This window comes from Phyllobates terribilis, unplaced genomic scaffold, assembly GCF_046119375.1.
Source record: "Phyllobates terribilis strain yellow unplaced genomic scaffold, ASM4611937v1 Scaffold_2__4_contigs__length_985480577, whole genome shotgun sequence".
In the NCBI taxonomy this organism is placed as follows: Eukaryota; Metazoa; Chordata; class Amphibia; order Anura; family Dendrobatidae; genus Phyllobates; species Phyllobates terribilis.
Window position 1 is genome coordinate 851142913 of NW_027362762.1, and position 26537 is coordinate 851169449.

At 47.8% G+C, this 26537-nt stretch overlaps 1 protein-coding gene across 5 annotated transcripts in view; it reads right to left on the bottom strand.

The window, feature by feature from the left end:
* FAM222B (family with sequence similarity 222 member B) overlaps window positions 1–26537 on the bottom strand; it is a 187816-nt gene that overhangs the window by 18034 nt on the left and 143245 nt on the right. For 2 of the 5 annotated variants that reach the window (XM_073667885.1, XM_073667887.1), the window contains exon 5: window positions 3935–4065. In XM_073667885.1, coding sequence (XP_073523986.1) covers window positions 3935–3956 — 22 coding nt within the window. In that variant the 5' untranslated portion in view covers window positions 3957–4065. Of the gene's footprint in view, window positions 1–3930; window positions 4066–4275; window positions 4444–26537 lie in introns of those variants that run through there. The other 3 variants (XM_073667886.1, XM_073667884.1, XM_073667890.1) reach the window with 3 other exon arrangements.

Genomic DNA, 26537 nt, shown 5'->3' on the forward strand with positions numbered 1-26537 from the left:
AAAAGCTGTACTCTGCTATCTCAAGAGTCCTATAGAGAATGAGAGGAGCGGGGGGATGTACATGCCTCTGGCCAGGCTCAATACAGAACAGGCTCTGCTGAGACCGGTCCTTGGGATCGGTACCCCTCATGTATATGTACAGTTCTAAAGATAGGAAAACCCATTGATGGACTAAAAACTATGGCCGCTTTATGACAAACCGCACCCATCTGTCCATGGGCTGTCTGGTAATGCAGCTCAGCACTGTTGAGGGGACTGGAGCAGCAATGCTACAGATAGCCAAAAGGTAAAAAATTTTTTTAGAAGAAAGCAGCCATGTTTTTCGATCACGTTATGGGCGCTTACTAGGCTCAAGCATTATCACTGCCAAACTAAGCCAAGGCGGACAGGATCCTTCTGGCACTGTCACAACTGCAAGCAAATCTAATGTATGGATGGAGTCTATACTAAGTGTATGAGCGACGACCTAGACCCCCCCCCCCCCCTGGGGTATAATGTCTGACTACTGTAGGGAAACCATGCACTGCCATCATTCCTGGACACTGAGCCTAATGACCCCATACACAATAGATAAGCGAGGACAACATGACTGTTCTGTTGACATCTCTCCAAATCCCCATACACCGGCCTGCCCGCCCCCCCGTGTTCTCTATGAGAGCTGGTAGCACGGTCAGAAGTCTGATCCCTGAAGGTTGGGTCCTTGTAATGTAACAGGCTGGCTCGCTCTCTCCCCAAACATCATCCGTTGAGGCACAGCCGTGAGCCCCCATACACAATAGACCATGGGAGGTTCTGATAACTTTACTCTAATGTGTTTGGGACCTTTATGTGCATAAAAGTTCTGACAAACCTCAGTTACCAGCCCTAAATTATAGTATTACACAGATGTTACAGAACAAAAAGGCAAGAAAACCTGAGAGAATGAGGAAAGACCCTTATATAAGGAGAGGACCCTCATACTGGAACTTTGATCTCAATGATGTTTGGGGTAGTAGGACCTAATGTTTACGCCCAACCAGCACTGTGTGCCAAGTGCTTACATGCCCCAATATTGGGCACTCGACAGCTTTCCTGGCTTTGTGACTACCTGTGTGCCCTCAATAGGAGGTAGCAATGAAGGGGTAGTAGTCTTACAGACAAGGATGGTTTTCCTGAAACTATGTTCACACGTTGCATTTTTGCTGCGTTTTTTATGCAAAATTTTAAGCTACGTTTTACAGTACCAGCAAAATCTATGAGATTACACAAATCTCATGCACACACATTGTTTTTTTTTTCCTGACCGATTTGGAAAACAGCAGCATGTCACTTCTTCCAGTGCTTTTGCAGCGTTTTTCACCGATAGAAAGCAATGAGGAAATGCAAAAATACCGCAGGTATCAGGTTTTGGGGCAAAAACTTTAGGAAGTTTAATCATGTTCTTTTTATTATGCACTAAACTTCATCAGAATGCACAAGAGACAAATGTACCCTGACAAAAATGCAACAAAAACTTAGAAAAAGCTGCTTTTTCGATGTTAGTTCTTTACTGCCTAGAGACCAGGTTTTGACTGCGGAAAAAAAATGCAGCAAACATGCAACGTGTGATCAAGGCCTAAGGCTATTAGGTCATCACAGAGGTGGGTCTTTCATGTAGGACTCGCCTCCATTGTCCAGATCACAGGGCAACTCAATGTCTTGAGATTGATCACCCACGAGGGCCACCTGTGAGGATACTTCTAAATATCCCGCCTGCAGAATGCTGCACAATACATAGGTGCCATACAACATACACCTTAGAGTTTACATGGGACAAGTAGATTTGCTTCTGAAGCATGCGGCTAGTAAAATGATTACATAGGATCACACGGCAGATTTACCCAGATTTGCAGTTTAATATCAGAAATTCAAGTTTTAATTCTGTAGCTGATGAGCTACACCATAAACTACACTGAAGTCAATGGGAGGTGGGATTATTTCTAGCGGCACACAGCTAATATGTCCTTGTGCATGGTGCCAACTCCTGATCCCATAAGGGGTCACAATATCCTGCAGTAGTCACTAGGGATGTGTGCTAAGAACCATTAGTGATCTCAGGGAATCCAGACCTCGTCCTCAGGGCAGAACTATAGCAATTCCCAAAAGGCCCTAAAATGTCTACACGTACTGAACCTCATGGTGACAAGAAAGACTCAATAGGGTTTGGACCTAATGCAAACTACAATTAGTGGTACTTAAAGGGGTTGTCTCAGAGGAAAGACCTCTTTCAGAATGCAGTCCCTTGGGACGATCCCCCGATTCCCATTCCCAACTGTTGAAGAGGGCATCTAGTACTACATGGCAGCCATTTATACTTTGTGTCCTCACAGGTCACATGGACAGGGATGGTGCTAATGAAGTGACCCCTTTAATCATATAAACCTTAACAACTGGGTTATTTTTCCTGATCTTCAGAGGTAAGAAGACGCAGTGCATGGCTGCTGTGCCGTCTGTAGTGAGGATGCACAGTGTATATAGGAGTCCCTATGGTAGCGCCAGCACAGTCTCCGGTACATAGGCTTGTGCGCTTTCAATTTTGCGCATCCTAGCGGTGGGTCCCGGATCTAGCATGAGAATGAGGCCCCGCCACACAAAAGACAGCTGGTTGTGCACATGCAGCTCTCTAGAAAGCGCATTTGTTCAGCAATTATCAGAGCTCCCGTACAAGAGAATGGTAGGAGCCGTACACTACGGGGCCCCATCTCTGACACAGATGCAAGTCACAGACATTTATGACAATGTTCCACTTGGGAATTACTAACGCCCTGTTTTATTTAAATGGGTTTTCACAAAACTCTATAGAGTAGAGAGTGTTCCATAATAAAGACATCCTCATTACTTACCGATGGAGTCTGCACCCACTGCACTCATCCTGCCAGTCACCTGACCGCTGCAAACAATCGCTGGCCTCCACAGTCACATGCTGTTCATGCAGATTAACCACTTAAGGCCCCGTCACACTAAGCGAGATCGCTGCTGAGTCACAAGTTTTGTGACGCAACAGCGACCTCAGTAGCGATCTCTCTACGTTTGACACGTAGCAGCGACCAGGCCCCTGCTGTGAGATCGCTGGTCGTGTCGGAATGGTCTGGACCTTTTTTTGATCGTTGAGGCCCCGCTGGGTAGCATGCATCGATGTGTTTGACACCTTACCAACGACCTTGTTGACGACTCAGACACAGAAACACATAGGCGTGCATCGTTATACAGGTCGCCGCATCGTTGGGAAGATCTGACTGTTTGACATCTCACCAGCGACCACATAGCGACACAGTAACGATCCCTGCCAGGTCGTATCGTTGTCGGGATCACTGTAGCGTCGCTTAGTGTGATGGGGCCTTTAGGACAGTAATTGGCTGCAGTGGTCAGGTGGCCATCATCAAGTCAAAGACCAGGGAGGGGATACAAAAACACCCCTTTAAGTATCTGGCTACATGCCTTGGGAAGGCTCCTCAGAATGAGATGGCCAGCCAATAGAGACCCACTCAATGCGTACACACACACGGGGCGGCGCACCGCAACACAGACACACACACACACACACGGGGCGGCGCACCGCAACACAGACACACACACACACGGGGCGGCGCACCGCAACACAGACACACACACACGGGGCGGCGCACCGCAACACAGACACACACACACACACACACACACACACGGGGCGGCGCACCGCAACACAGACACACACACACGGGGCGGCGCACAGCAACAGACACACACACACACACACATAATGTGGGGTGGTGAACATGAAGCCCCGGGGCAGCAGACCTCTCCTCTCTCCTTTCGGCCGGCTTCTCTCTCCTTACAGCCGGCTCCGGGGGGTTGGGGGGGGGGCAGTGGTGTGAGGGGCAGCCGGCACTGACATTACCGGGTGACACACACTGCAGGCCGGACATAGAGCACTTACATTTCTGAAGTCCAGTGTTCATCTGCGGCTGAGGGAGAAGCAGGAAGGCGAGGTCCCCCGGTCCTGGCTATCAGGCCAGCATGGCAGAGCTGCACTAACACCGCATGGGGGTCGCCACACTCCGCCTCGCACTGTACAGAGAGAGAAAGCACAGGTCAGACCGGGGGCAGCACAGCACCAGACACACTGCGGGGCGTAGCCACAGGAGGGCCGCGCCGCAGCCAATGTGCGTCCGGGCCCACCCAACCAACACCGGGGGAACAATGAGAAGACACCGGACACACAGGCGACCGGCGAGAGGGAGGAGGGGTCGGCAAGGCCGCAGTGGAGGCTGCGCTCACCTACCAGGGCTGGATCGGATGATCAATGGCAGAGATCTGCCCCGTCCTCTAGTGCCTGCTGATTTGCCGATTACTATTTGGTGAATCAGCAGGCAATGAGAGAAGGGGCTGAACTCTCCTCATTGGTCCGCCCGGCACCGGTGACGTCAGCACGTACTAACGCAGTTGCGTCATGTCGTCACACGCTATCCAAAGTGAGGCGCTCTGCCCGCCCACCGCCATCTCAGGGAGGGGCGGGGCTCAGTCCGTGCAGCTGTAATGGGTGTGCGGCTCCTGCCCGTCCTTCCTCTGTCTCCGGCCGCGGCTTATATGGTACCGCGCTCCTGCCACAGCCGTTCCGGGGCAATTATATACGGAGGGCATGGGGACGTTTCGGAAGCTATTGCTCACTGTTATCAGCCACCCTGGGTGGAGACGCTGACTGCTGTTCTTCTGAGGTGCTGATACCGGCAGTGCTGGACGTCTCCTCCCCGCAGGCCGATATTTCCCCCAAGGTCACTAATAAAACGCGCCCACAGCCGTCCAGACGTTATATCCCGCTCACAGGCCCGTCCCGCAGGGTGGGCACAAGCGTGACCCCACGTCACGTGACCTGTGCAAGGATAACAGCACCGTGCAGGACAGGGAGGAGAAGGAGACACATGGACCTGAGTCACAATCCACTCAGACAGGGCAGCAGCTGATATATGTACTGCAGCCCCACCAGCACTGTACCGCGCCCTGCTCTATCGGTGCTATACGTGCTGTACCGCGCCCTGCTCTATCGGTGCTATACCTGCTGTACCGCACCCTGTATGACCTCCCTACAACGCCTGGGCATGCTACTGATGAGGTTGCGGATGGTCTCCTGTGGGATCTCCTCCCAGACCTGGACTAAAGCATCCGCCAACTCCTGGACAGTCTGTGGTGCAACGAGACATGATGTCCCAGATGTGCTCAATCGGATTCAGGTCTGGGGAACGGGTGGGCCAGTCCATAGCTTCAATGCCTTCATCTTGCAGGAACTGCTGACACACTCCAGCCACATGAGGTCTGGCATTGTCCTGCATTAGGGGGAACCCAGGGCCAACCGCACCAGCATATGGTTTCATAAGGGGTCTGAGGATCTCATCTCGGTACCTAATGGCAGTCAGGCTACCTCTGGCAAGCCCATGGAGGGCTGTGCGGCCCTCCAAAGAAATGCCACCCCACACCATTACTGACCCACTGCCAAACCGGTCCTGCTGAAGGATGATGCAGGCAGCAGATCGCTCTCCACGGCATCTCCAGACTCTGTTATGTCTGTCACATGTGCTCAGTGTGAACCTGCTTTCATCTGTGAAGAGCACAGGGCGCCAGTGGCGACTTTGCCAATCCTGCTGTTCTGTGGCAAATGCCAAGCGTCCTGCACGGTGTTGGTCTGTGAGCACAACCCCATCTGTGGACGTTGGGCCCTCATATCACCCTCATGGAGTCGGTTTCTAACCATTTGTGCAGACACATGCACATTTGTGGCTGCTGGAGGTCATTTTGCAGGGCTCTGGCAGTGCTCCTCCTGTTTCTCCTTGCACAAAGGCGGAGGTAGCGGTCCTGCTGCTGGGTTGTTGCCCTCCTACAGCCCCCTCCATCTGGGACATCATGTCTCGCTCCATCCACCATCCATCCACAGTGATGTTGCACCACAGACTGTCCAGGAGTTGGCAGATGCTTTAGTCCAGTTTTGGGAGGAGATCCCATAGGAGACCATCCGCAACCTCATCAGGAGCAAGTTGTAGGGAGGTCATACAGGCACGTGGAGGCCACACACAATACTGAGCCTCATTTTGACTTGTTTTAAGGACATTACATCAAAGTTGGATCAGCCTGTAGTGTGTTTTTCCACTTTAATTTTGGGGGTGACTCCAAATCCAGGCCTCCATTGGTTAATAAATTTGATTTCCATTGATGATTTTTGCGTGATTTTGTTGTCAGCACATTCAACTTTGTACTGAACAAAGTATTCAATGAGAATATTTCATTCATTCAGATCTAGGATGTGTTATTTCAGTGTTCCCTTTATTTTTTTGAGCCGTGTACATACTGTTCTGCACCCTGCTCTGCAGGTACTATACTGCGCCCTGCTCTATCAGTGCTATACGTCCCGTAATGCGCCCTGCTCTAGCGGTGCAACACGTCCCCTACTGCGCCCTGCTCTAGCGGTGCAACACGTCCCCTACTGCGCCCTGCTCTAGCGGTGCAACACGTCCCCTACTGCGCCCTGCTCTAGCGGTGCAACACGTCCCCTACTGGGCCCTGCTCTAGCGGCGCTACACGTCCCGTACGGCGCCCTGCTCTAGCGGCGCTACACGTCCCGTACTGCGCCCTGCTCTAGCGGCGCTACACGTCCCGTACTGCGCCCTGCTCTAGCGGCGCTACACGTCCCGTACTGCGCCCTGCTCTAGCGGCGCTACACGTCCCGTACTGCGCCCTGCTCTAGCGGCGCTACACGTCCCCTACTGCGCCCTGCTCTAGCGGCGCTACACGTCCCCTACTGCGCCCTGCTCTAGCGGCGCTACACGTCCCCTACTGCGCCCTGCTCTAGCGGCGCTACACGTCCCGTACTGCGCCCTGCTCTAGCGGTATTATTGCTTATCCATCCAATAAAGGACAGATACAGGAGAGAGGCTCTGTACGGTTTTGTGCACTTGATGAATATGGGCAGCAAATTTTTCTGCAGCAAAAAAACAGTAGTGTCAAGAAAAACATTTTACATACGTTTTGGATGCTTTTTTTCCCTATTCATTTGAATGGGTTAAGAATGCTGATTAACAGTTAAAATTAGACAAAATACTTTAATGGTTCTAATCCGCAAGGAGAAAATAAGCAGCGTGTACATGAGATTTCATCTCATTCACTTTACTGGCACCATAAAAACTGTTTTTTTCCAGGGTGAGAATTGGTGCAAAAATGCTGAGTGTGAAATAAGCCCTGAATGCTCAAGAGATGCCAAAATGTGAATTTGAAGAACAGGGCCCCACTGTATTCACTCGGACTTCCCAACACTGTGAAAGTGAATCTTCTTATCTTGACAGTTTCTTTCAGGCTTCGGTAGATTTTCTCTTCGCATGCATTATGTAACTAACACTCGGATCAAACTCTGATCTGAATGTTACCATAGCGTGATCCGATTCTCTCAGATGAGGAGAAGATGGAGAAATCGGATGTCATCTGAGTGCAGTCCAATGATTTTTACACCCGCAGCATGCGGCAATTTTTTTTTTCTCATGCTAAATCGGCATGGAAAAAAAATCCAAGATCTGAACTGCCCCATATAATGACATTGGTCTGAGTGCTAGCTAATAAAACATCAGAGAGCACTCGTGCGATGTATATGCTTGTGTGAACGGGCCCCTAGACTGCAATTTTAATGTTTAATGAACATGCGATCGATGCACAGTCATGCTAAATGTGTATGTAATTCCAGTAAAAAAAAAAAAAGCAATTCCTGCCTATTAAATGGAGAATAACTTTATACAGCTGCTCATTGACATTTAAAAGCTATAATCAACCTCAGCCCCAGCTACCTGGAAACAATACAGCTGCCCGCCGTCCTCTCAAATCAACAGGTCTGACGACCATGACAGATTTGGAGCCAAGTTCATTTCCCTACAGTGTCACCACGATGGAAATTAAAGGGATGGTTCAGGACTTAAATCTTCTGAGGGTATGTGCGCATGACATCTTTGACCTCCCGCCCTTTTCCTAGGCAAAGCTGCCTCAGGAATGACCCAGCGGTCTTTTTCATTCCGCGGTTTCAATCTTTTCCTTGTTGTTAACTATAAAGAGCAGGCGGCTTCCAAAGAATGAACATGTTGCTTTTAATCGCTTCATGGTTTCCAAACCCTGAGCATGTGCACAGCAGTGTCATTTTGACATTGCTGTGGATTATGCTCTTTTTTTTTTTTTTTTGTGTGCTGTGCGTTTTCAGGTTAAATCCCCCTGAACAAGACGTTGTCAGCAAAGACCGTGCAGGTGTCTACTTAAGCCTGGGGCTACCGGGCAAAAACATTTGTGCGACTTACTATTACTATTTTAGAGCTCTGATTTTGCTGTAAATAATACAAACAAGTTGTAGATAAGTCACATCGGTTGCGACTTGCATTGAAGTCTATGGCAAGTGTGTAGAGTGTGTGACAGTGACAGAAAATCGGAAACATTTGCAAACCCATCGGAGCAGGTCACAACGCGACATAAATCGTTACATTCACTGTGTCAATGCAATTGCAGCGTGACCATGAAGTCCTAGCCTGGATCTTGCAGCAAGTCTTGTAAAATGTCCAGTGTCCATGGATCGGACATGTTTTTCCAGCATACAGTACAGACCAAAAGTTTGGACACACCTTCTCATTTAAAGATTTTTCTGTATTTTCATGAGTATGAAAATTGTACATTCACACTGAAGGCATCAAAACCATGAATTAACACATGTGGAATTATATACTTATCAAAAAAGTGTGAAACAACTGAAAATATGTCTTATATTCTAGGTTCTTCAAAGTAGCCACCTTTTGCTTTGATGACTGCTTTGCACACTCTTGGCATTCTCTTGATGAGCTTCGAGAGGTAGTCACCGGAAATGGTGTGTCCAAACTTTTGGTCTGCACTGTACATCGCAGATGCTGAAAATGATTAAAAGCTGGGGAATTTTGTAAATCAACGCCTTGAAGTTTTTGTCACCTTCCTCAAACTTTCACTAAACTAAATTTTGCAGTACAGGTCACAGCCAGTGGAGAATGCCCCTTGCAAGGTATACGCCATGGACAGAAGGATATGTGTCAAGGTAACGTCCACAGGAAAGCCAGGACCCAACATTGCACTCACTGTGCCAGCTTGCCTTCTTGCTATAGTGAGACCTGGTGCCATCTCATACCTAGTGATGAACATGGCCGTCCACATGATGTAAAAAATGTGATTCATCAGAAATGGGCACCTTCTTCCATTGTTCCAGGTCTGATGCCGACATATCATAAGCTCCTTGTTCGGTGGACAAGTGTCAGCATAGGAGGTCTAACAAGCTGTGGCTACGCTGCCCCTCACACAGCAAGCTGTCAGACGCTCAGATCCTTGTACTTGTCTATTTTTCTTGCCTCTAACAAATCAGCCTCAAGATCTGACTGTTCACTTGCTGCCTAATATTCCCCTCCCCTGGACAGATGCCAATGTATGTCAGACATTTCATCTGCGAGTGGTTTTAATGTCATGGCTGATCGGTGTATATGCACAAGATATAGTCTCAGTAACCAAAATGAAAATATCCAATGCTTGCAAAGGAATATTCTCCAACAGCATTTAAGAACTTTGCACAGGATAGATAGTTTATGATTGGTGGGTGATTAACAACCGCTGGAACCTTCACCGTCCCTGAGAACATGGGTTTCCCAGACCCCCATGTTATTCGAGCATTAGTGCACCTGTGACCACCACCATTCACAGTCTACAGAAGCAGCTGATACACATCAACCCATAAATGTCAATTTCCAGTTGGTCTCACATGTTCAATACCGCTCCATTCACATGGAGGACACTGGCTCCCCCGACTCTCAGGATCAGGAGAGGTTCCAGCGGTCGGACGTGGACCACCACCAATTATACATTTATCCCCAATTCCACACAAACATTTTGCATCATCTTCCCTTGTGTGTTGGCCATGACACATTTTTAGAAAGCAAACAGTGCTTTACACAAATGGTCGAGATAAATTGGTCTATAACAAATTTACTGTACTGTCCGCTAGAAAACTATTCATTAATTGCAACACCTTACTCCAGCGGGATGCGGGCTTAAAACTGGCCGGTCTCGATAAATTCCCCCTCTTTTCTTACAGCGTACTCAAATTCACAATTTTTCTAGGAAATTTTGTTGACTACCAAGGTAACAATAAGGCCTTGGGGTGCAGGGTGACAAATCATGGTATAATCATAGTCGAGATGTAACTAATTATACCGTATGGGAGTATTAATGACAATGACGGGCACAGAGATCATGAATGAATATATACCTCGATGTGTGACGACAGCGACTCTGATTGGCAAAAATACAGTGCAAACTGAATATGATAACCATAAAATAGAAAAGCCCTTATTCATCGGAACTACCGCCCTACCTCTTGAATTCCCAGCATGCAAGTAAGATTTTACCATGTACCATTTCTGGCAGGAGTACGATGGGTCCCCACCACTGCAGTACTGCAAAGCTTGGTCCTTGGTTCCTAGGAGGAAGTGTTGTTTCTCTAACAACTAATTATTTTTTCTATATTTGCACATTATTTCTACTTCGTTACAAATGAGAGGTGGCTGCCCAACAGCTTCTGCAGTGCATTTTTGTATAAATCCACCCAAAAATAATATCTGCAGCGCTTCCACCGTGTGTGACATCCTCTGACAGCATTTTGCTGTTCACATCACTGATGATGCAGTTGATATGCAGTTTTCATCATTTTCTTTTTTTAAATGGCCTTTGGTTCGATTTCGAGCCATGGCGACTTGATGGATGGATGATTTGCAGGAAGGTCGAACTTGTGCAAGCCTAGATAGGTCCAGCAGGGTCTTCACCGTTATCTTGATTGTATCAAGCCATCAGGTTGCTGGTCTTCCTCTTCGCCTTGTTCCTTCTATTCTTCCATCCATGATGTACTTCACCGGTGATTGCGCTCTTCATATGATGTGTCCAAAGTAGGCAAGTCATAGCTAAATGTACACATTACACCTACAGGAGCTTTAATAATAACACATTCTAAATCCATAGACAGCAGGAACAATTTCCACCCTCCTGGAAGACTTTCTATAAGATTTTGGAGGTGTTTATGGGAATTTTTGTCCTGAAGAGCATCTGTAAGATCTGACATTGATGTTGGAGGAGAGGACTGGACTCACAATATGTGTTCTGGTTCATCCCAAATGTGTTGGATGGGCTTGAGGTCAGGACTTCACATCAACCTTTCCTTTATGGACCATGGTTTGTGCCCTGGGGAACAGAAGAACGCCACCCCCAAACTGTTCTCTCGAAGTTGGAAGTTACAACTGTTTAAATATATGATGTATTAGGATTTCACTTCACTGGAACCATCGGGTCCGTGGCCAACCCCTGAAAAACAAGCCCTTGCCATTATCCATCACACTTTACAGCTGGCACAATGCAGTCAGCCAGGTAACCTTCTTCGGGCATTCACCAAAATAAGACGTGTCCATCAGATGCCAGATAGAGAAGTGGGATCCGTCACTGCGCAGAACACATTTCCACTACTTCAGAGTCCAGTGGTGGCGACTTTACCCCAGTCCATTAGACACTTGGCATTGTGCTGGGCGATGTAAGGCTTGCATGCAACTGCTCCGCCTTGGAAACCCCATGCCATGAAGCTCCCATGACACAGTTTTTGCACTCTCGTTAATGCAGAGGTGGTGTGGGACTCTGCAGTTATGGAGCCAGCAGAACGATGTTGACTTTCATGCCCTATGCTCCTCAGCACTCGGTGACCCCTCACTGTCACGTTACGGGGTCTCACTTCATGGCCGAGTTGCTGCGGTTCCTAATTACTTTTTGGTAACACAACTCACAGGTGATTGTGGAATATTTAGGAAGGAAGAAATTAAAAAATTGACTTGTTACATCGGTGGCTCCTATTACAGGACCACACTTAAATTCAGCGAGTTCCTTTCACACGTTAATAAATGCACACTGCAGGGTGAGCGGCTGGATTTTATACACCTGTGGAAATGGGACTGAATGAAAAACCTGAATTGAATAAGGCGTGTCCCAGTACTCTAGTAAATACAGGCTCCAATTCTTCAAGACTGGAGTTGTTCACATCAGTCTTGATGAGGGGAGTGCTGAAGTCAGACGCTTAAAGGGAATCTGTCAGCATGTTTTTGCTAAGTGATCGGACAGCAGCATGTGCTATGGACAAGGACCTAAGATTCTAGTGATGTATAACTTAGTTTACTTGGTGCAGTAGTTGTGATAGAGAGTGGTGTATAACCCATCCACACCACAGCTTTCTGTGCACATTGTATAGTGACAGAGCTGCTATTCAGTGCTGGGGCTTGGTTGGACTAGGAGGCACGAGGCCAGTTGTCCTATGGTGATAATCTCCTGCTGATAAAACACAGATTGTATTGAAGCAGAAAAACACAGCCCCAGTAAGTGACACATTCCTGTAATCAGGCTCTCTGCCCCTACATTATAGTGCTTTCAGATTACATAGCAACAACCTGGTGCCAGATTCCCTTTAATGAATTGGGAGCATCAGACAAGTGATGTGCGCCTCGCCACAAATCTTACTCCATTCAGGGACTGGAGTAAAATTTCTGGAATAAGGAAAGCCACTGTTAGGCTGCGTGCCCACGTAGCGTTTCTCAAGCGTTTACGCTGCGGAATTTCCGCAGCGTAAACGCTAGGTAATCCGCTCCCCATGGTCCCCAAGGGGATTCCGCAAGTTCTATGCCCACGCTGCGGATTTTTCCGCAGCGTTTATGCTGCGTTCAAAAATCCGCAGCATGTTCATTAATTTTGCGTTTCCGCAAGCGGAATTGCCTTGTGCAATGCATTAAAAACGCAAGGCAATTCCGCATGTGATAAACGCGCAATAAACGCGTGCGGAATTCCGCATGCGTTTTTCCGGGAGAGGACATGCGGAAATGAAGCAGAAATTTTCTGCTTCATTTCCGCAATGTGGGCACATAGCCTTAGTCATGAAATAGATGAGCTGTAACACCATTTTGGAGGAGCTGGGCTAAACTGGTGTGGAAAGTCCAAAAGTTGCAAAAACATGTTTTAACAATTACAAGTTGATCAAAGACTTTGCGACTTTTCAAAGCGATTTACGCCAGAATTCTTGTGTAATCGCTATGATGAACTGGGACCATAGTGTATTAGCAAATACAAAATTACTAAACTGTGCATTGCCATCGTGTCCAGTTTAGTGTACTTTAGGAATAATTTGAAATCTGCCTCCTTTAAAATATTATCTATATCTCTAATCGTGTCTGTCTTGGAAATCCCGCGTCGCTCATTGGTCCGGCAGCGGCCAATCAGCGCTGCGGGATTTCTGAAAAAAGATGCCGGCCGTTAGCGGCTCATCTGCGGGACGGAGCTCAGCGGCGATGCAGCCGGGAGATGACCGGCGCGAGGCGCTCATCTCCCGGCCGGTACCAGCAGAAGGACCTCGACCGCCGGACCCATCTGCGGGACGGAGATGCAGCCGGGAGATGAGCGGCGCGAGGCGCTCATCTCCCGGCCGGTAGCAGCGGAAGGACCCCGACCGCCGGCACCGCTGACCTCCATGCGGAAGGGAGGACCGGGGAGCGGGTCGGGATACTTCTGCTGCGAGCGCCGGCTCATGTCCCGGGTTCTCGCAGCGGAAGTACCCGCACAGGCAGCGCCGCTCCCCGGTCCTCACCAAGACGATTCGATGATTGGTCGCGGTCTTTGGACCCGACCAATCACTGATCTTGCCGCAAAAGTTAAACACTACTGTGCTGAATGGTCGCGGACAGCGTCCGCGACCAATCACCGATTTGGGCCCCACATTTAAATATCGGCCGCGACCAATCACCGATCTTGGCACCACATTTAAACACCGCTGTGCTGATTGGTCGCCGACGCCGGGCGCGACCAATCACCGATTTTGGCGCCACATTTAAATAGCGTCCGCGCCCAATCAGCACAGAGGTGTTTAAATGTGGAGCCAAGATCGGTGATTGGTCGCGGCCGATATTTAAATTTGGCGCCCAAATCGGTGATTGGTCGCGGGCAGCGTCCGCGACCAATCAGCACAGTAGTGTTTAACTTTTGCGGCAAGATCAGTGATTGGTCGCGGGCCAAGACCGCGACCAATCACCGATTTGTGCGGCACATTTAAATAGCGGCCGCGACCAATTGGATGTCAGCGCCGCTCCCCGGTCCTCCCTTCACACCCTAGGCGCATGGATGTCAGCGGAGCTGCCTGTGCGGATACTTCCGCTGCGAGAAGCCGGGACATGAGCGGGCGCTCCAGCAGAAGTATCCCGACCCGCAGCGCCGCTCCCCGGTCCTCCCTCGACACGCTAGCCGCTGATGTCCCCACAGTATCCGCATGGTGTAACAAAGGTCCGGACATTTGTGTTAAAAATCGCTGATTGGTCGCGGGCAGCGCCCGCGACCAATCACCGATCTTGGCGCCACATTTAAATATCGGCGGCGACCAATCACTGATCTTGCCGCAAAAGTTAAACACTACTGTGCTGATTGGTCGCAGACGCTGCCCGCGACCAATCACCAATTTGGGCGCCAAATTTAAATATCGGCCGCGACCAATCACCGATCTTGGCTCCACATTTAAACACCGCTGTACTGATTTAAATAGCGTCCGGGACCAATCAGTACAGCGGTGTTTAAATGTTGCGCCAAAATCGGTGATTGGTCGCGGCCGATATTTAAATTTGGCGCCCAAATCGGTGATTGGTCGCGGGCAGCGCCAGCGACCAATCAGCGATTTTGAACACAAATGTCCGGACCTTTGTAACACCATGCGGATACTGTGGGGACATCAGCGGCTAGCGTGTCAAGGGAGGACCGGGGAGCGGCGCTGCGGGTCGGGATACTTCTGCTGCGAGCGCCCGCTCGTGTCCCGGCTTCTCGCAGCGGAAGTATCCGCACAGGCAGCGGCGCTCCCCGGTCCTCACCAATACGATTCGCTGATTGATTGTTCGCGGGCGGAGAGCGCGACCAATCAGTGATCTTGGCGCCACATTTAAACACTGCTGTGCTGATTGGTCGTGGACGCCAGCCACGACCAATCAGCGAGCTTGGCGACAAATTTAAACAACGCTCTGCTGATTGGTCACGGTTGCCAGCCGACCGCGACCAATCAGCGAGATTAGCGCAAAATTCAAACAACGCTATATTGATTGGTCGCGGCCGCCAGCCGCGACCAATCAGCGAGATTGGCGCCAAATTTAAACACCGCTCTGCTGATTGGTTGCGGCTGCCAGCCGACCGCGACCAATCAGCGAGATTGGCGCCTAATTTAAACATCGCTATGATCTCCTGACGGCAAGTGTGAACGGAGGACCGAGGAGCGGCGCCGCCGGTCGGGATGCTTCTGCTGCGAGCAGCCGCTTATCTCCCAGCTGCTCGCAGCGGAAGTACCCGCACAAGCAGCGCCGCTCCCCGGTCCTCACTAATACGACGCTGATTGGTTGCGGCCGCCGGCCCCGACCAATCATCGATATGGGCGGCAAATTTAACCCCTTAAGCCCCGCGGGTGGTTTGCACGTTAATGACCGGGCCAATTTTTACAATTCTGACCACTGTCACTTTATGAGGTAATTACTCTCGAACGCTTCAACGGATCCCCCTGATTCTGAGATTGTTTTTTCGTGACATATTGTACTTCATGATTGTGGAAAAATTTCTTCGATATCACTTGCGTTTATTTGTGAAAAAAACGGAAATTTGGCGAAAATTTTGAAAATTTTGCAATTTTCAAAATTTGAATTTTTAAGCCCTGAAATCAGAGCGATATGTCACACAAAAGAGTTAATAAATAACATTTCCCACATGTCTACTTTACATCAGCACAATTTTGGAACCAAAATTTTTTTTTGTTAGGGAGCTATAAGGGTTAAAAGTTGACCAGCGATTTCTCATTTTTCCAACAAAATTTACAAAACCATTTTTTTAGGGACCACATCACATTTGAAGTCACTTTGAGAGGTCTTTATGACAGAAAATACCCAAAAGTGACACCATTCTTAAAACTGCACCCCTCAAGGTGCTCAAAACCACATTCAAGAACTTTATTAACCCTTCAGGTGCTTCACAGGAATTTTTTGAATGTGGAAGAAAAAAATGAACATTTAACTTTTTTCACAAAAATGTTAATTTAGACCCAATTTTTTTTATTTTCACAGGGGTAACAAGAAAAAATGGACCCCAAAATTTGTTGTGCAATTTCCCCTGGGCACGCAGATACCCAATATTTGGGGAAAAAATACTGTTTGGGCGCACGGCAGGGCTCGGAAGGGAAGGAGCGCTATTTGACTTTTTGATTGTAAAATTTGCTTGAATAATTAGCGGACGCCATGTTGTGTTTGGAGAGCCCATGTGTGCCCAAACTTTGGAGCTCCCCCACAAGTGACCCCATTTTGGAAACTAGACCCCCCAAGGCACCTTTCTAGATGCATAGTGAGCACTTGGAACCCCCAGGTGCTTCACAAATTGATTCGTAACAATGAAAAAGTGAAAAAAAAAACACTTTTTCATTTTTATGAATCAATTTGTGAAGCACCTGAGTGTTCCAAGTGCTCACAATGCATCTAGATAGGTGCCTTGGGGGGTCTAGTTTCCAAAATGGGGTCACTTGTGGGGGAGCTCCAATGTTTGGGCACACAGCGGCTCTCTAAATGCAACATGGTGTCCGCTAACAAATTTAACGCAAAATTGGCTCAAATTGTTAGCGACACCATGTTGCGTTTGGAGAGCTGCTGTGTGCCCAAACATTGGAGCTCCCCCACAAGTGACCCCATTTTGGAAACTAGACCCCCCAAGGCACCTATCTAGATGCATAGTGAGCACTTGGAACCCCCAGGTGCTTCACAAATTGATTCGTAACAATGAAAAAGTGAAAAAAAAAACACTTTTTCATTTTTATGAATCAATTTGTGAAGCACCTGGGGGTTCCAACTGCTCACTATGCATCTAGATAGGTGCCTTGGGGGGTCTAGTTTCCAAAATGGGGTCACTTGTGGGAGAGCTCCAATGTTTGGGCACACAGGGACTCTCTAAATGCAACATGGTATCCGCTAACAAATTGAATGGAAAATCGGCTCAAATTGTTAGCGGACACCACATTGCGTTTGGAGAGCTTCTCTGTGCCCAAACTTTGGAGCTCCCCCACAAGTGACCCCATTTTGGAAACTAGACCCCCCAAGGCACCTTTCTAGTTGCATAGTGAGCACTTGGAACCCCCAGGTGCTTCACAAATTGATTCGTAATAATGAAAAAGTGAAAAAAAAAACACTTTTTCATTTTTACGAATTAATTTGTGAAGCACCTAGGGGTTCCAAGTGCTCACTATGCATCTAGATAGGTGCCTTGGGGGGTCTAGTTTCCAAAATGGGGTCACTTGTGGAGGAGCTCCAATGTTTGGGCACACAGGGACTCTCCAAATGCAACATGATATCCGCTAACAATTTGAGCCGACAATTTGTTAGCGGATATCATGTTGCATTTGGAGAGTCCCTGTGTGCCCAAACATTGGAGCTCCCCCACAAGTGACCCCATTTTGGAAACTAGACCCCCCAAGGCACCTATCTAGATTCATAGTGAGCACTTGGAACCCCAGGTTCTTCACAAATTGATTCATAAAAATGAAAAAGTGTTTTTTTTTTCACTTTTTCATTTTTACGAATCAATTTGTGAAGCACCTGGGGGTTCCAAGTGCTCACTATGCATCTAGATAGGTGCCTTGGGGGGTCTAGTTTCCAAAATGGGGTCACTTGTGGGGGAGCTCCAAAGTTTGGGCACAGAGGGGCTCTCCAAACGCAATGTGGTGTCCGCTAACAATTTGAGCCGATTTTCCATTCAATTTGTTAGCGGATACCATGTTGCATTTAGAGAGTCCCTGTGTGCCCAAACATTGGAGCTCCCCCACAAGTGACCCCATTTTGGAAACTAGACCCCCCAAGGCACCTATCTAGATTCATAGTGAGCACTTGGAACCCCAGGTGCTTCACAAATTGATTCATAAAAATGAAAAAGTGTTTTTTTTTTCACTTTTTCATTTTTACGAATCAATTTGTGAAGCACCTGGGGGTTCCAAGTGCTCACTATGCATCTAGAAAGGTGCCTTGGGGGGTCTAGTTTCCAAAATGGGGTCACTTGTGGGGGAGCTCCAAAGTTTGGGCACAGAGGGGCTCTCCAAACGCAATGTGGTGTCCGCTAACAATTTGAGCCGATTTTCCATTCAATTTGTTAGCGGATACCATGTTGCATTTAGAGAGTCCCTGTGTGCCCAAACATTGGAGCTCCCCCACAAGTGACCCCATTTTGGAAACTAGACCCCCCAAGGCACCTATCTAGATTCATAGTGAGCACTTGGAACCCCAGGTGCTTCACAAATTGATTCATAAAAATGAAAAAGTGTTTTATTTTCACTTTTTCATTTTTACGAATCAATTTGTGAAGCACCTGGGGGTTCTAAGTGCTCACTATGCATCTAGATAGGTGCCTTGGGGGGTCTAGTTTCCAAAATGGGGTCACTTGTGGGGGAGCTCCAATGTTTGGACACACAGGGGCTCTCCAAACGCAACATGGCGTCCGCTAACAATTTGAGCCGATTTTCCATTCAATTTGTTAGCGGACACCATGTCGCGTTTGGAGAGCCCGTGATGTGCCTAAACAGTGGAGCTCCCCCACAAGTGTCCCCATTTTGGAAACTATACCCCTCAAAGATTTTATTAAGGTGTATAGTGAACATTTTGAACCCAGAGGTACGGCACATTATTTGTTTACATTAGGTCATCATATTGAATAAGTTTTCATTATTCTTGAGCGCAAGTGCTCGCTACTTGAGTTTGCATCGGGTACTCAGGTATGCACCATGTACAGCGTGTGCTCGAGTGACATGCTCGAGTCCCTGCTCCGCATGTTTCACGGTTATTAGACACCCAAAAAAAAACATGCGGGGATCGCTCGTGCATGGCAGGCAATCCCCATAAAGTTTTTTGGCCGCGAAGCATATGGGGCAGAGACTCGAGCATGTCACTCAAATACCCACGATACTAAATGCATACCAGAGCACCCGATGCAAACTCAAGTAGCGAGCACTTGCTCTCAACACTAGTCGCCATATCGTCATCTTTTTTTCTTACTTTTGAAAAAAATCCCAACCCCAGCCCTAGCCCCAGCACAACCCTAGCCCCAGCACAACCCTAGCCCCAGCACAACCCTAGCCCCAGCACAGCCCTAGCCCCAAACCCAGCCCTAACCCTAGCCCAATCCTAACTCAAGAGTTTATTTTTGACGCCGTTCCTTGTGCGGTATAAGTGATTAGACGACTTTATTCTTCGGGTCGGTGTGATTACAGCAATGCCAGAATCATATGGGGTTTTTATGACTGACAGCTGTCACACACTAAAAGACGCATTTTTTGTAAAATCTAGTTTTTGCATCGCCATATTTTGAGAGCTATAATTTTTCCAGATTTTGGCAGACAGTCATGTGACGGCTCGTTTTTTGCGGGATGACTTGACGTTGTTATTGGTGCCATTTTCAGGCACGTGACATTTTTTGATCGCTTTCTATTCCGATTTTTGGGAGGCAGAATAAACAAAAACCAACAATTCAGGAATTGTTTTTTTTTTTTTTTTTTTTATTCTGTTCCGCGTGTGGTAAAATTGATGAGGCAGCTTTACTCTTCGGGTCAGTACGTTTACAGCGGTACCACATTTGTATCATTTTTCTATGTTTTGGCGCTTATACACAATAAAAGCTATTTTATAGAAAAAAATATTTTTTAGTATCGCTTTATTCTGAGAGCTATAACTTTTTTATTTTTCGGCTGATGGAGCTATATGGCGGCTTGTTTTTTGCGGGACGAGATGACGTTTTCAGCGGTATCATTTTTATTTATATGCGTCTTTTTGATCGCGTGTTATTCCACTTTTTGTTTGGCGGTATGGTGATAAAGCATTGTTTTTTGCTTGGTTTTTTTTTTTTTTTTTTTACCGTGTTCACTGAAGGGGTTAACTAGTGGGACAGTTTTATAGGTCAGGTTGTTCCGGACGCGGCGATACCAAATATGTGTACTTTTATTGTTTTTTTTTTTTTTTTTTTTATAATAATATTTATTGATGGGTACATTATATTTTTATTTTTGGTGTATTATTTTTTTTATTTTTTTATAATATTTTTGCACATTTTTTTTTTTTTTTTTTTCCCACTTTCACACAGTTTATACACTTTATTACTTTGTCCCACTCTGGGATTTTCACTTTTTTTTTCTGATCGCCTGCATGGCACAGGAATGGAGCACCATCCCTATGCCATGCAAGCTGTCAGAAATGCACAGTGTGAAGATTGCTTGGAGATGCACTGCGCATGTCCAAGCAATCTTCCTGCTCTCTGGTGACCCGGATGTTGTCATGACGACATCGGGTCGTCATGGCAACACCCGGGAAGCCTTTGCAGACTGCGCTGGAAGCCGGAAGAGGAGGTGAGTATCGCCGATCACCTCCCCTTGCCCCCGCAATGCCGCGATCGACTTCGATCGCAGCATCGCGGGGGTTAATGTGCTGGGAGCGGTGCGTGACCGCTCCCTGCACATAGTACCGGGTGTCAGCTGTGACAATCAGCTGACACCCGGCGGCGATCGCGCCCGCACAGCTTGTGTGCGGGCGCGATCGCGATGACGTACTAATACGGGTCTGGCTCTTAAGTCCCAGGGCACAGACGCGTATTAGTACGTCAGATGTTATTAAGGGGTTAAACCCCGCTCTGCTGAATAGTCGCAACCACCGGCCGTGACCAATCAGCGATACTGGCACCAAATTTAAACACCGCTTCGCTGATTGGTCGCGGTTACCGGTCACAAATAACCAGCATTATTGGCGACAAATTTAAACCCCGCTCTGCTGATGGATCGCGTTCGCTGGCTGCGACCAATCAGCATTATTGGCGCCAAATTTAAACCCCGCTCTGCTGATTAGTCGCGACCGCCGGCCGCGACCAATCTGCGATATAGGCGCCAAATTTTAACACCGCTTTGCTGATTGGTCGCGGTTGCCGGCCTCGACCAATCAGCGATTTTTGCGCCAAATGTAAACACCGCTCTGCCGCATACCTATTCTAGAATACCCGATGCGTTAGAATCGGGCCACCATCTAGTGTATGTATATATATATAAAAAAAAAAATTATTTTTGAGTAAATAATTGTGCATGCTGAACGTATCCACTGGCAATGATATGTGAGCTAAGGAATCTGGTTATTTATATACAGTGGGGAACAAAAAGTATGTAGCCAGCCACCAATTGTCCAAGTTCTCCCACTTAAAAAGATGAGAGAGGCCTGTAATTGACATCATAGGTAGACCTCAACTATGAGAAACAAAAGGAGAAAACAAATCCTGAAAATCACATTGTCCGATTTGGAAAGAATTTTTTTTCAAATTTTGGTGGAAAATAAGTATTTGGTCAATTACAAAAGTTCATCTCAATACTTTGTTATATTTCCTTTGTTGGCAATGACAGAGATAAAACGTTTTCTGTAAGTCTTCACAAGGTTGGCACACACCGTCGCTGGTATGTTGGCCCATTCCTCCATGCAGATCTCCTCTAGAGCAGTGATGTTTTGGGGCTTTCGCTGGGCAACACGGACTTTCAACTCCCTCCAAAGGTTTTCTATAGGGTTTAGATCTGGAGACTAGCTAGACACTGGCACTGCAGGATTTGAGTCCCTGGCGGCGTAGTGTGTTACTGATGGTAGTCTGTGTAACGTTGGTCCCAGCTCTTTGCAGGTCATTCACTAGGTCCCCCCGTGTGGTTCTGGGATTTTTGCTCATCGTTCTTGAGGTCATTTTGGCCCCACGGGGTGAGATCTTGTGTGGAGCCCCAGATCGAGGGAGATTATCAGTGGTCTTATATTTTCTAATTATTGCTCCCACAGTTGATTTCTTCACACCAATCTCCTTGCCTATTGCAGATTCAGTCTTCCCAGCCTGGTGCAGGGATACAATTTTGTTTCTGGTGTCCTTCGACAGCTCTTTGGTCTTCACCATAGTGGAGTTTGGAGTGTGACTGTTTGAGGTTGTGGACAGGTGTCTTTTATACTGATAAGTTCAAACAGGTGCCAGTACTACAGGTAATGAGTGGAGGACAGAGGAGCCTCTTAAAGAAGAAGTTACAGGTCTGTGAGAGACAGAAATCTTGCTGGTTTGTAATTGACCAAATACTTTTTTCCCCACTGTACATGGTATTTGGAGATGTATATATATGTTAAATAATGAAAATGACAAAAATTTTAATATTGGCACATTGATAATGGCGCCTCTAATAAAAGCAACACACAGTGCCACCGAGCCGCACCATGCTCCCTGGCAGACACAGGAGCATTTTGACATTTGTGATCAGTAAATGTTATTTATTGGAGTCTAAAGACAAAAAATAATTGCTCAAGTGAAACAAATTGGAAAATAAGCTGTTGGTTGTGCAACTCGGCACGTTCATTAAGGATACAGAATTTACGTCTGAGCCCGTCACTTGAAAATTTATTAGCAGACTGTTGAGACTTGCAGATAAAATGGTTACACCAAGGTCTGCTCCGCTCATACAGAACACAACTAGAGGAAGACCTTGACTTAACCTGCTCCATACCTGGCGAGCGAGGGAGAAGAACGTGTGTAAAAGCCTTGGCATGATACACCCTGAAAAGTAAAAAAACGCCAATCTACATTACTGACGGAAAGCCTTTCAGCTGCGTCCTAGAAAAGCCGGACCTCCAATTTCTCACAGCCTGCAATAAGCAGCGTTTTCAAAGGCCTGGAAAAGTGGAGCAAAGTCACAATACTGGCTTCCAACCTTCAAAGCTTATGTGAAATACATTAGTAAAGACGTCCCGTGACCTCACCATTTACAATTCAAACAAGCCTTTCAGGAGCCCATGAATACAAATGAAGGGAATTAATTCCACGGGCAAATTTTCCCAGCATCTGCCTATTGGAAATGGCAACTGACAACACAATTCAGGTCTCTCCTCCCGACCACTTCACTGCCAGGCATGGTGCCACGTGACTGGCGCTGACAGTCTGGGGGTTGCGGGGAGGCTCACTTGCCTGTGGGTGACAGCAGCTCCATCAGAAACCGCAGATAATAAGGAAACAAATCATTTATCACACATTTACAGATTCTTCTTCCAGGACTACGGCAGAACTGTCACATTCATTTTTGCCTTTAACTCATCAAAAGTGTGTTCCTCCCATAGGGAGCCCTCGTCTTCTGCAGGCTCTGGAACAATTATGCCGCTGCTTTACATCTTCTAACTCATCCCTCGTAATACTACATTTCTGCTACTGGCTTACTGTGGCAACCCTCAACAGAATACAGAAAATGCAGACCAAGGTCTCATTTATTTTAAGGGTTCTCTCTGATTAAACAGTTTGGCTGTTTTCTCAAGCTGCAGTTGTGGTGCGGCTTTTAGCTGCAATCCATGGTAAAACCACAACGATTTCAGCACGATTTTAGAAAATTATTGCAAAAACAGTGCATTTTTGCCACACACAAACAAAAAACCGCCTCGGCCATGACGTGTGAATACAGCCTTAATGCCAATATTTGTATTTCCTCAAAAATAGAAATTCTAAAGCATTTGTGCAACCTTAAAGTAAACTGGGCACTACCATTCACCTGATCAATAAAGCGAGTCCCCTCACAGTATGCAAACTGCCTCTTCAGCTCTTCAGAGAAGAGGATTTGAACGCTAGTGCCCCCTATTGGAAGTAGCAATCCTAAGAGTCAATAGTGACCCTTTAATGAGCCTTGCCACATGACTTAGGAGGGTGACTATATGACCGGGGGCAAGGAGCTTACATTTAAAGCGCCACTCCAGCACTGGAGTGGTGCTTTAATGTCAGGATTATATTGCGATTAGGGCTGTGGAGTCTGTAAGCTAAACCTCCAACTCCTCAATTTCCATGACACCGACTCAAACTTCGACTCCATGACTCCCTCATACATGGCTCATGTTTAAGTGATAAAGACGGATTTTGGTAAGACCTTACCTGTAAAATCCTTTTCAGCGAGGGAAGGAAGGGAGACACAGTCATTACTAGTGGGTAGGCGGAGCCCACATAGGATAGAACACCTCAGATTAAAAAAGAGTGTTGTCCGGCCCCTCCAGCTTGGGCTCCTCCTACTCCAGCTCTCCAGTCCGTACACAAGCTAAGGAAGAGCAAATATCACCAGCGGAGCAACATAACCCCTTCTGAAGAACTTCAGAGAAAAAACAAGAGACAGGTTATGCATATAACAGAAAAAACCACACAGTCCCAGGTACTACTCACTGGACCTGACCACTGCGATGAGCTGGCAATGCTGGAACAGAGCCTTAGCGCGCCGACCTCAGCCCAGATAATCGCTATCAGAGAAGGGTCACGCTGCATCTGAAAACACAACAACACACTTCTGCCATGGGAGGGAGCTGTGTCTCCCTTCCTTCCCTCGCTGAAAAGGATTTTACAGATAAGGTCTTACCAAAATCCGTCTTTCAGCAGCAGATGGAAGGAAGGGAGACACAGTCATTACTAGTGGGACGTCCCAAAGCAGTCCAAAAATTAAGGGTGGGAAAAAACCAACAAAGGCAGAATCCCAACAACCTAGAAAAAATGCGCAACTAGCGCTAAATACAAGTTAACGATAACTTAAACTACAGCCGCCTGCAGGACCCTACGTCCTAAGGCTGCATCAGCGGAAGCACTGACGTCCACCTTATAAAACTTTGTAAAAGTGTGGACGGAGCGCCAGGTAGCCGCCCGGCAGAGTTGAGCTGCCGAGGCCCCTTGATGAAAAGCCCACGATGAACCCACAGCTCTCGTGGAGTGAGCTCGAATCTTAATTGGACAAGATTCGCCCTTGAGTCGGTAAGCCTCTAAAATGGCCGACCGAATCCATCGAGCTATAGTGTCCTTGGAAGCTCGTTGACCACGCCGACGACCTGCTGGAATCACAAACAGAGAGTCCGATTTCCGAAAACCTTGAGTAATAGACAAATAGAACTTCAAAGCCCGCACTAAATCCAATGCGTGCAAGGCCCGTTCCTTCGCATTCCTCGGTTCCGGACAGAGCGAGGGCAACACAATATCCTGGTTAACATGAAATTGTGACACCACCTTAGGTAGAAAGTCGCCCCGTGTGCGAAGCACCACGCGATCCGGGAGAAACTCCAGAAAAGGAGGCGAGCAAGAAAGAGCCGCCAGTTCAGAAACCCTTCTCAAAGAGGTGACTGCCACTAAAAAGGCAACCTTCCAAGAAAGCAAAGAAAGGCTAACAGAGTCCATAGTCTCAAAAGGCCCATGTTGAAGAGCCTCCAAGACCAGATTGAGCCGCCAAGGGGACACAAGCGCCTTCCGCGGCGGAAACTGACGGGTTACCCCGCGAAAAAAGGAACGAACGTCCCTACGCGAGGCGATAGCCTTCCGAAACAGCAAGGACAAAGCAGAAACCTGACCCCTCAGAGTGCTAACTGCCAAACCCTTGTCCAGGCCATACTGCAAAAAGGCCAACAAATTGGGAATGGAAAAAATCCTCGGGTTCCTTGAAGAACCCGAACACCATGAAAAGAAGGCCTCCCAAGTCTTGTGATAGATCCTAGTAGTGGCAGGACCCCTGGCAGCTCGCAGAGTGGCAATGACTTCGGCTGAAAAACCTTGACGAGTCAAGATTTCGGTCTCAAGAGCCACGCCGTCAAACGCAGAGACTTCAGGTCCGGATGACGAACGGGCCCTTGGGTTAACAGGTCCGGGCGAAGAGGGAGAGGAAGTGGAGGCGCAGCCAGAAGCGACACCAGCGTCGAGAACCACGTCCTCCTTGGCCAGTCTGGGGCTACTAACATAGCCGAGACTCTTTCCAGTCTGATCCGACGCAACACCAGAGGAAGTAAGGATATCGGCGGGAACACATAGATTAGCTCGAATTGGTCCCACGGAGCCACCAGAGCATCCACCGCCACAGCCTTCGGGTCCTTGTACCTGGACATGAACGTCGGTAACTTGGTGTTGAACCTTGATGCCATCAAATCCACTTGAGGAGTTCCCCAACGGGAGCACAGCTGTGCAAAAATTTCTGGGTGAAGACTCCATTCTCCGGGATCCACCTTCTCGCGACTGAGGAAGTCCGCCGTGATATTCTGAACTCCCGGAATGTGAATCGCAGAGATGGCTGGCACCTTGGCCTCGGCCCATACCAGGATCCGAGACACTTCCATCATGAGCCTGGAGCTCTTCGTTCCACCTTGATGATTGATATACGCGACCGCCGTCGCGTTGTCTGTCTGCACTCGGACTGGCAGACCGTTTAAAGGGACCGTCCAGTGTTGAAGGCAAAGGAAAATCGCCCTCAATTCCAGGATGTTGATCGGCAGGACAGACTCTTCCGACGACCATACTCCCTGAATCCAGAGATCGTTCCAGACACCCCCCCAGCCTGACAGGCTGGCATCGGTGGTTATAACCGACCACCTCGGAAGGAGGAAGGACTTCCCCAGGGATAACGCTTC